General features: G+C 32.3%; 1 protein-coding gene across 2 annotated transcripts; it reads left to right on the top strand.

The window, feature by feature from the left end:
* Nucleotides 1-2,215: 2,215 nt before the first annotated feature.
* LOC118041298 (AT-hook motif nuclear-localized protein 1) lies at nt 2,216-8,459 on the top strand. Of its 2 annotated transcripts, none has more exons than XM_035048575.2 (6): nt 2,216-2,686; nt 3,017-3,428; nt 4,824-4,891; nt 6,140-6,271; nt 7,435-7,596; nt 7,931-8,459. In XM_035048575.2, the coding sequence occupies exons 2-6, from the start codon at nt 3,074-3,076 to the stop codon at nt 8,186-8,188; spliced, it is 975 nt and encodes a 324-aa protein (XP_034904466.1). In that variant the 5' UTR covers nt 2,216-2,686; nt 3,017-3,073; the 3' UTR covers nt 8,189-8,459. The 2 variants fall into 2 exon arrangements, with proteins under 2 accessions (XP_034904466.1, XP_034904465.1); XM_035048574.2 differs by having other exon boundaries at nt 2,218-2,682.
* Nucleotides 8,460-9,729: the final 1,270 nt, after the last annotated feature.

Genomic DNA, 9,729 nt, shown 5'->3' with positions numbered 1-9,729 from the left:
ACCAGCCTTCTATTAACCCTTCCCTTCAACTCACGGCCAGCAACACATAAATTTATTTTTTTAATGTTTTTAAATTTCTTACAAACTCACGACCTCCCATTTCAACACCAAATTAACCCTTCCCTTCAACTCACGGCCAGCAACTCCTCGCCACCGGCAACACAAAAAGCTCTCATCCTCCAGCTGACAGCCAACAACTCCTCCCCTCTTCACCATGGTCAACAACGGCAACCACCATGTACGACAATTGCAGAACCAACTCCACTTTCAACCAAACCCAATCCGGCCATTATATTAGCAGAAATTGGTGTCCATGTGAGAAAAAGCTAGGACTTTTTTGTAACTGCGTGTCTTTCTTACCACTAGAGATTAAAGTAGTGTTTGTGTGTCACTTTTATGGGTCTATGTGTATGTGTTTTGAAAAGTCTAAAACTTGTGCTGTGATGTGTTCTTTTTGCAGATACATCCATTGTAGCAGTACTAAAAGAATTCATGACAACATGTCATGCTTCTGACAGGAGCTATAATCTTGTTGTGTTTGCGAACAGCGCGACAAGATTATTGCCACATCTTAAAAGCTGATAAAATAAAAATGTGTTATTTTATTAAAAAAATTAAATAATATTATTCTGTTAAAATTTTTAAATTATTATGTTATTTTTTTATTAAAAAAACCCTTCTTTTTACAATTTCTTTTAAACTAACCCATGTAAAAAAAAATATGGAAAACTTGTAATATCTCAAAAAATATTTTAAAAAATAGTATAGTTAATTGATTGTATCAAAGCAATCTATTTTTTTAAAAAAAAAAAAACTATAAAGGTTAAGGTTCTAGGAACACTAAAAACACAACGTAATATTAAAAATAATTAAAAAATCAACAAATTATTATTTTCACTTTCATTTGAACAAATAAATATCGACAGTGAAAGGTGCATCATTCCCAACACCGCACAAATTATTATTTTCACTTAGCAGTTTTGTTATTTTTTAAATTATAATATTTTTTTAAAATATTTTTTTTTAGCTTGAGGTCTTTTTTTTTTTTTTTAAAAATAAAACATTCTCTTACGCAGAAAAAAGTTCACGGTTCCAGCAAAATCTTCCTGGTCCCATGCTTTCTTATTCATTCTGATTCGAACACCTCACAAATCTGATCCTCTCGATCAGTTGATGCAATCACCAGGCTAACAAATCATGGTTGCATGGGAGGTTTTAGTTACATGATTGATAATATTAACACACTTATAAATTTATATGGTTATTAATTTTATAATATATAAAATTAATTAAAATATATATAAATTATTTAGATATTTATATTTAAAAATATTGTGCAAACCATGTTATTAAAAAAATTAATTTTTTTATAAAAAAATTATTTTGTTATGTTTTGGATTGTTTTGATATACTTATTTAAAAATAAAAATTTTATTTTTTTTTTATTTTAATATAAAAATATATTTTAAAAAGTAATGGCAAACAGACTTTGAAATAAAATTATTAAACCACTAGAAAAAAGAAAGTAATGGTTGCGCGTCTACAGTTTCTTTTGCCATACATTTTCATATAAAAACAAAAGTCTCAGGCGTTTCTCATGCGTTTTTTTTTTTTTTTTTTAACCTTTTTTCCGGGCCAGTTCTGACGCATAAAGTCTAATTACATTTTTTAGTTCAATCAATAACAAGCTAACTATCTAAAGATTAAAGGATTCTAAATAATTTATTTTTTCGTATTTAACATAAAGTTTAAATCCTAACAACTAAAGAGGAATATAGCCCTTTAGACAATAGAACAATTTCTTTAGATAAAGATCTCAAATCTTTTTTACTTTTCATATTTAATATAAAGTTTAAATCCTAATTACTAAAGGTAAGCATTTGTTCTACGACACTAATGATTCAAATCTGAAAATAATTTGACCGAATTAAAGCAGGCCGGGGTGTTTTTTATTAAAAAAAAACTGGATTGGCTGTCTGCAACACAGTGGCATAGTTTGTAATTATCGACAAGATGAACGGCAATGGTTAGAATGTGATATTTCACTTGCCGGAAAAGACAAAAAGCAGGTCAGCGGCAACAAAAAAGTTGGTCACCCAACGCCTATATTTTTGCAGCTTTAAATGTTAACACACAAATTATTTTTTTATTTTTGTTTTAGAAAAAGCAATCCACTTTTTTACCTTATTTCACATGCTCTTTACCAATAAAATTACGAAATTAACCATATCTAACTCAGATTTCAAAATTCAATTCCCCTCACGGACGTGAAATTTCCCTTAAATCACTTGTATTTATCGGGTTTAGCAAAAATAATTAATAAATCTATTTAAAAATTGTTGCTTTACTCTTACTTAAATGTTACATTTTCGTTTTTTTCCTTTTGTACTTTTTTTAATTTACCTTCCTTTTTTTGTGTTTTCTGGTTCTGTTCAGACCGGCAAGTCAAGCTGTTTATTTTTCCGACAAGGGTAGATTATTGTTTTCTCGAGAAAGTTTTTTCTCAGGAAACAAACAGTTCCTTCTCTTTCTTTTCTTGTTCTTTTGTTCTTTAGTGTTTTGCTGAGAGAAAACTCGAAGGTGCCAGTACTATTTGACGAAGCTAAGCGAATGTGAAAGGGGCCGAGAGAGAGACGCTACAGTTTCCGGAGAGTATCTTCTTAAAGTCTTGAAGTTGCTGTTGTAGGTCATGATGATCTTTTAACATTTTTTTTTTGCATTGACATTTTTTTTTAAGTTGTAGAGTTTAACAGTTCATTTGCTCTTATGTGAAAGTTTTTGGTTTTGATCTTTGAACATTAAAGCAAAATGTTGAGGTTCTGTTAGATATTCACTGTTTTTTTTTTTTCTTTCAAATTATCTTCTGTTTTTTTTTTCCTTCTTTAGATTTTGATCTTGGGTTTTTTTAGGTTTGGTAATTTGGAGTTAAAATTCTAATTTTTTTACTGAGATTTTTTTTGTAGTAATTTATTTTCTGTTAACATTTTATTTTCATCCTAATTTTTCTGTGTTGCAGAATCTGGAAAATAGTATTGTTAGGTGCAGTGATTTTTGAATAATTTACAGTTTATGCATGGAGGGAAGAGAAGGATTAAGTTCAGGGGTAACAGTGATAGGAGCAGAAGCTCCATCAACCTATCATATGGCGCCAAGGACAGAAAATCCTGGCCAGATTGTAGTGTCACCACCAGCCGTAGAGGTGCCACCAGCTGGTGCAGGATTGATGGGAGGAACTGCAGAAAAGAAGAAAAGAGGGAGGCCAAGAAAATATGGACCGGATGGGGCGGTCGCTAGGGCATTATCACCGATGCCAATTTCTGCTTCGGCCCCGCATACTGGTGGAGACTACTCTGCTGGAAAGCCGGGGAAAGTGTGGCCTGGTAGTTATGAGAAAAAGAAATACAAGAAAATGGGAATGGAGAATTTAGGTATGTTTTACCCTTTTGAAGCCCAGTTCCTTAGGATTGAGTTTGTTACGTTATTAGTACCGTATGAATAACAATGATTTTGATTTTGTTTCAAGGATTGACTAGTCGTTTCTTTTTGCTATAGTGAACTGGTCTTCAAACTTGTTTTTTAGTAGTGGAATTGAGGTTTTTGAATTATTGTCTTGATTGATTTGAAGAACTCAGGCCCCTCAAATTCCAAAGATTCTTTAATGTGAACTTACCCCTTGATTACGCACGTGGGACCATTCTGTGAGATGCTTTTGTTTAGATTTGGAATTATACAGTGCTGGTTCTGAAAATAACAAGGTTGCCTTTTGTGGGTTGGCATGAGAGTGAGAATATTCCTTGCTTTTTTTAGCGAGGATTGAACAATATGCTCTGATGACAGAAACAGAATGATACTTCATCGGCAGTGTCTTTGGTTACAGTGACTACAGAAAATATTGATGAAAAATTTATGTCCCTGTCCTTCCTTGGACATCATGATTCAATTGAGAAAACCGTCTCGTTCTGAGGTTTTTGAGCTTTAAATCCCTTTTATGGCACTGATTCTTCTCTTCTAATGCTTGCCTAAAGCAACAGAATATCCTTGTGATGCACATCAAACTTGCCTCTCTTAGAGTCGAGCCTTCTTACTCGACACTTGTGAATTCCTTCTTACCCTCTTATGATCTTATCACTGATGAAGTTGCCTGTCAGACTTTACTCCTGTATAATATTCCAATGCTTCCTAGGTGCTAATAGGTGGTTGGAACACTAGTTTGCCTGGAGCTTGGGGAATTGAAGCCCTGTACTCCAGCTTTGACAGGTGTTTTACGGCAACTTTCTGAATTCTGAGCTGTGATGCACCACATCCTTCCATTTGTCTGTACATTTGACCCACATGAATTTCACTTTATGAGATGGTATAAACTCATGAAATGTTGTCTATAATACAGTATTCAATTATCAAACTGTGGAAATTGGTAAGTTTTCAATGCAATGTCATTTTGCTTCATCCTCAATGATAATAAATCTGAGATTTTGTAAGTTGCTCAAGCCTCTCTTCATGAGATTGACTTGACAGCGGGAAGATTTTTACTGTTTGAGATGTAAAAAATAATATGTGAGGCCTGCTAAGAATTGCACTAAGCTCCGTCCGAAAGCTGCTTCCTTTAATTTGTCTGACTTGAATATTATATAGTTTCCCTTATCTTTCTTTTTCCTTGTGTTAAAAAAGTAGGTTAATATGCTCTTTGAGATACACAATGCTAAGCAGTGATAAATGAAAGAAAACTGAACATATGCTTTCAGAAAAAAAGGCTAAAGTGTCTGTTAAGAAAGTTACTGACTTTATTTTGAATTCTCTGGTGTTTATTGATTGTCATATTTTAGGTGAATGGGCTGCTAATTCTGTTGGCACAAATTTTACACCCCATGTCATCACTGTTAATGCTGGCGAGGTATGCTTGACCAAAGAAAGACAAATGTTAACTTCATTTGGATTATGCTGATATAAAAATGTTTGCACTTTCAATTTTCATTTGTATCTGGTTTGTGAATTTAAATCTATACGTTTGGTAATCAGTTCAGAAAACATGCAGCATTAATGGCTTCTAATAGTGACAAATGTTTTTATCCTAATTCACGTAGTGCATTTATTCCATTTAGGCAGTCTTTTTCCTTAATCCAGATCATCTTTTTCGGTACATGCATACAAAATGTTCTTCTTGATCAATTAGGGTTCTTTTTACAGTAATTGTAATGATGGATAATACTTCATAGTAATTCGTTCTGCTTGGAAGTCTGCTATCCAATTGTTCACATGGCAATTCAATATAACTTTTCTAAAACGTCTCTGAAGGATATATTAGTATTAAGGGAAGTTGTGACAGATAATTGAAAGGATTAAGAACCAGTTTTGCTACATTTGGATTCCATTTACGTGCCTATCCTCTTTTGCAAGTTGTTCTGTTGAGTGATGGCTAATTGTTTTTGGTCTTCACTGGCATTTTTTGAAATGCTCGCCAAAATTAATTTTGCTCACTCATTAGATTAGTTATGGATGGAATTGAGTTGTAGTAAAACTAGCTGATTATCTCAGTGTTGCTGCCAGTTTTTAAAATATCTGCATATATTTGAACCTGTGATTTTACTAATTGGATATATTCTATAGCAAACAAGTTGTATTATAAATAATTCTAATTTAAAGACCTGATTTTTAGTAATTGGATATATTCTATAGTGACCACTTTGTATTATAAAAGATTTTGATATTAAAAGCTTTGTTTAAGAATAATACTCATATTTAAAAAAAATTGAACATCCAATTTTATTAATTAGATATTTCTATAGTGATCAATTTGTGTTATAAAAGAATTTTTTTGACATTCAAAACTTTGTTTAAGAATAATACTTGTGTATTTAATTTGATTTTATGAATGATAAATAAAATTTGTGTGATTTTGATATTATCAACTCAAAAAAAAAAAAAAACAACTTGTGGCAGCATCACAACCAAGTAAAATGCTTAGAAGCTTTAGAAAAAAATATAAATCCTTGTAGCATATCAAAAGGCTTGAGATTTAATATACATATTGATGTACTAATTGCAAATTAACTTCTACATGATTGTTCTTTTTCGCTTCCCTTGTGATCTTCTTTGGTTGTTTAAAGACCACTTCACTTGTAATTATTTTTGGTTGTTCAAGGACGTTACCATGAAGGTGATATCATTTTCACAACAAGGGCCTCGTGCCATTTGCATCCTATCAGCTAATGGAGTAATTTCAAACGTCACACTTCGTCAACCTGATTCTTCTGGGGGTACTTTGACATACGAGGTTTGTCCTCCTCCTATTCCATCCCAACTCCTAAATAAATCCTGTTAACTTTACAACTAAATGAATGCATCGTCTAATTCTAAGAATTTAACATGTTTTGTTATTGTTATATCTTTCTTTATAGTGGACTAGCACATTAGTTTACATTTGCATGGGTTTGATTTTGTGAAAGTATAGGATGTCTTGGAGGATTAAAGGGATGATGAGGCCAGCATTGCTGCAAATTTATTTCTTTCTTGGTAAAGTGGTGCTAGCAAGCTGGGAAATCTTAGAATTTATTTGATTTTGAGAACTTTGAAACTTTGATCGGACCACTAGTTTCGAATAGTTAGAAGGTATCTTTCATAATTCATTGGAAACTTATACACTCAGAATATCCATATAATGTAAAAAGGTTTTGTGTGTGTGTGTGTGTGTATTGGGGAAATCAAGTTTAGGTTCATTAGACTTTTCTGATAATACAATGTCCAATATGGAGCAGGCTTCAACTGCCATTCCGTTGGGTAACCTATCAATGCACTTTTGTGGTAGTCTTTCATTAATTGCACTGGAGAATGGACCTTGTGGAACATAGGCATATTCTTAAATTATTTTAAAATCGAGATGTTCTCTGACAGTTGATAGATGCTGGATGGTCAATTTTGTTGAAATAGCAGAAATTTGGTAACTCTTTTCATTTGTATTGACTTCTATTTTGCTTGTCTAAGTGTTGGTTTTAATCAATTAATTGAGACCTTGCACAGTTAGCACACACATTTATTTAAAATTCACAAAACTTATTAGCTGAAACTAACCCCTACACAATACAACTTTCTCCAAACCACACACAGCATAAGTGTTTTCTCTAATCACTTGGCTCAGACAAAAATAAGACCAAGGTCTTATGTTTACAGAAGCGTAAGCCAACTCTCCAAATTCTAAAACATAAAGTACTAATGACAGAAATTCATCAAGAGTCTAAATACTACATGGATTCAACCTGGGTTAATTAATGAATTAGAACAAGTTTTTGGTTGAGCTTTTTTACTGTGAGTGGAATGTAAAACAACTGTATTTGGAAATTCAATTGGTTTTTCTTTTAAATATATTTTTTAAAAAAAGTGAAATCATTGCATTAGGTTCAGTTGCTGTGTAGAGTTTTTAATCTCCTCTATATTTTATAGGGTCGCTTTGAAATACTTTCATTGTCTGGATCATTTATGCCTACCGAGATTCAAGGAACAAGGAGCAGATCAGGAGGGATGAGTGTCTCTTTGGCAAGCCCCGATGGTCGTGTTGTGGGGGGAAGCGTTGCTGGCCTTTTAGTCGCTGCTAGTCCTGTGCAGGTAAGCTCTTTTTATTCATTTGCTATTAAAGGATGAGAACTCCAGTTTGCTCCCCCTCACAGTACCCATGATGGGTGAGGTAGCTAATAAGTGGTTGAGGGCTTTGATGACACTAATTCCACAACTGGAATTCAAATGTCAATCGCCAAAATAGATACTGATCTGTTCACTGGTTTTGCACGAGTATAAATAGAAGTGGGTGCATGTGGTATGAATTTAAACCATACACAAATAGACATGCAGCTTCCTGCGCATGGTGTTTAATGCATATCCCTACATCAGAAGTTGAAATGAATCAAGACTTGAAATGCTTGCTTTAATATCTTGGTCTCAGGTTGTGGTAGGCAGTTTCCTGCCAGGAAATCATCAAGAACAAAAACCAAAGAAGCCGAAGATTGACTCAATACCGGCAACTTTTGCACCGGCCCTGGCCATACCTGCTTCTATCGCAGAGAGAGAGGAAAGTGCGGGTACACCACAGGGGCAGCAAAATTCCTCTCCCTTCCAAAGAGAAAACTGGGCCACCATGCACTCCATGCAGGATGTGAGAAACTCCGGAACTGATATCAACATATCATTGCCAGAAGGTTAACTTCAGGAGCCCTAGTCAAGCATCTCTTACTGACTATATTGGTTGGTCATCTTGGAGTCTGAGCTGCTCCTCTTATCAAATTCTCTGTATGCTTTATTGAATATTTCTTCTGGAATAACTAGGATGTTAGGAATGACATACTTTTTGGCTGGGATCAGACAGGATTTCTGATTACTAGGGCTAATCTAAAGTAGGCTTCTTTGATTTGTTACGAGTAGAGTATTTGGTTGTAAAGACATTTGAATTGGAAACCAGTCTGGCTTGAACAATATTTGCCTTGGGTGAATTACGGAGACCTAGAACCTAGGAGCATGTTAGGCGACATGGTCCTTTTTTCCTTTATTTATGGAGCTTTTGCACTAAAAGCTAATGAAAAAAACTGTTTGGTAACAATTCAAAAGCAGTTAAAAGCCAAAAGTCCGGAGTTGATTTTGGGCGTTTAACCGTGTTATGGAGCAAAAGCAAGTGCTGCAGTGGGATTAAAGTTTTTTTTACAAAAAAAAAAGAAGAAGCTTAGATTAAAAAAAAATACACACACACTCACACACAGAATGTTATTAAACTCAATTTAGAAAGTTAAATCTGAAATCTTCTTTTCATACTCCTTGTATAGGAGTTGTTCCGGTGCAAGGTGGTCTTGGTGAGTAAAAGAAATGTGAGGTAAGAACTGGTTTAATTTTAAAAATATTTTTAAAATGATATTGTTTAAAAAAATATTAAATTAATAATATATTAGATTAATTAGGGTTAATTTGTCAAATTTGTAATTTAGATCATAAATTTTATTTTTATGAATTATTTTTATTTAATTATATAATAAAAAATAAATATTTGTAAAAATAAATATTTATTCAATACTGAGATGTATTTTCTAAAACTACAATAATATCATGTGAAATAAATTATAAAATTTAATTTTTAATAATTATATTTTTTTCTATTTTTTTTCTAGAATTATTTTTTATTTAATAATATGATAAAAAAAATTAAAGCTAAAAAAACTGAGCATTAACTCAATACAAATATATTTTTTTAAGATCCTGATAATATCATAAAAAATAAATTATAAATTTAATTCATAATAATTATATATTTTTAACCATCTTTTATTTGATCGACGATTATAAAAACTGAGCACCAATTCAATATCGAGATATTTTTTTAAGATCATGATAATCTTTATATAAAACGGAACAAAATAAATAATAAAATCCAGTTTTTAATAAATCTAATGTTAAAATATAAAAATTAAAAAAGAAAAAAAAAAGAAAAAGGAGAAAAATGTTACTGTAACAGTAACATGCCTTGTTGTTGTTGTTGTTAATATGAAAATATATTATCAAATACTGCTAGTCACAAGCTCAGTCTTGTTTAAAAGCTATATTAAACGTAAACTTGTCTTAATATATGGTAAGCTAAGTTAAAAAAGTATATGACCATCAAATTAATTAATGAAACAAATGTTCAAGATGTAATAAAATATACGTTCTGCAAATTTTGAGGCCGCTCCCTCCATCCCCAGCTCTCGGAGAAGCTTAGTG

This window comes from Populus alba, chromosome 14 (genome assembly GCF_005239225.2).
Source record: "Populus alba chromosome 14, ASM523922v2, whole genome shotgun sequence".
Taxonomy (NCBI): domain Eukaryota; kingdom Viridiplantae; phylum Streptophyta; class Magnoliopsida; order Malpighiales; family Salicaceae; genus Populus; species Populus alba.
The sequence above is the reverse complement of the archived record's forward strand: the minus strand, read 5'-3'. Positions and strand labels throughout refer to the sequence as shown.

What these genes read in the sequence shown, in the direction of transcription:
- LOC118041298 (XM_035048575.2), top strand. Translation starts at nt 3,074, where the DNA reads ATGGAGGGAAGAGAAGGATTAAGTTCAGGGGTAACAGTGATAGGAGCA. An exon ending in TCACTGTTAATGCTGGCGAG is followed by an intron (nt 4,892 to 6,139) that starts GTATGCTTGACC and finishes TGGTTGTTCAAG; the next exon opens with GACGTTACCATGAAGGTGAT. An exon ending in TCGCTGCTAGTCCTGTGCAG is followed by an intron (nt 7,597 to 7,930) that starts GTAAGCTCTTTT and finishes TCTTGGTCTCAG; the next exon opens with GTTGTGGTAGGCAGTTTCCT.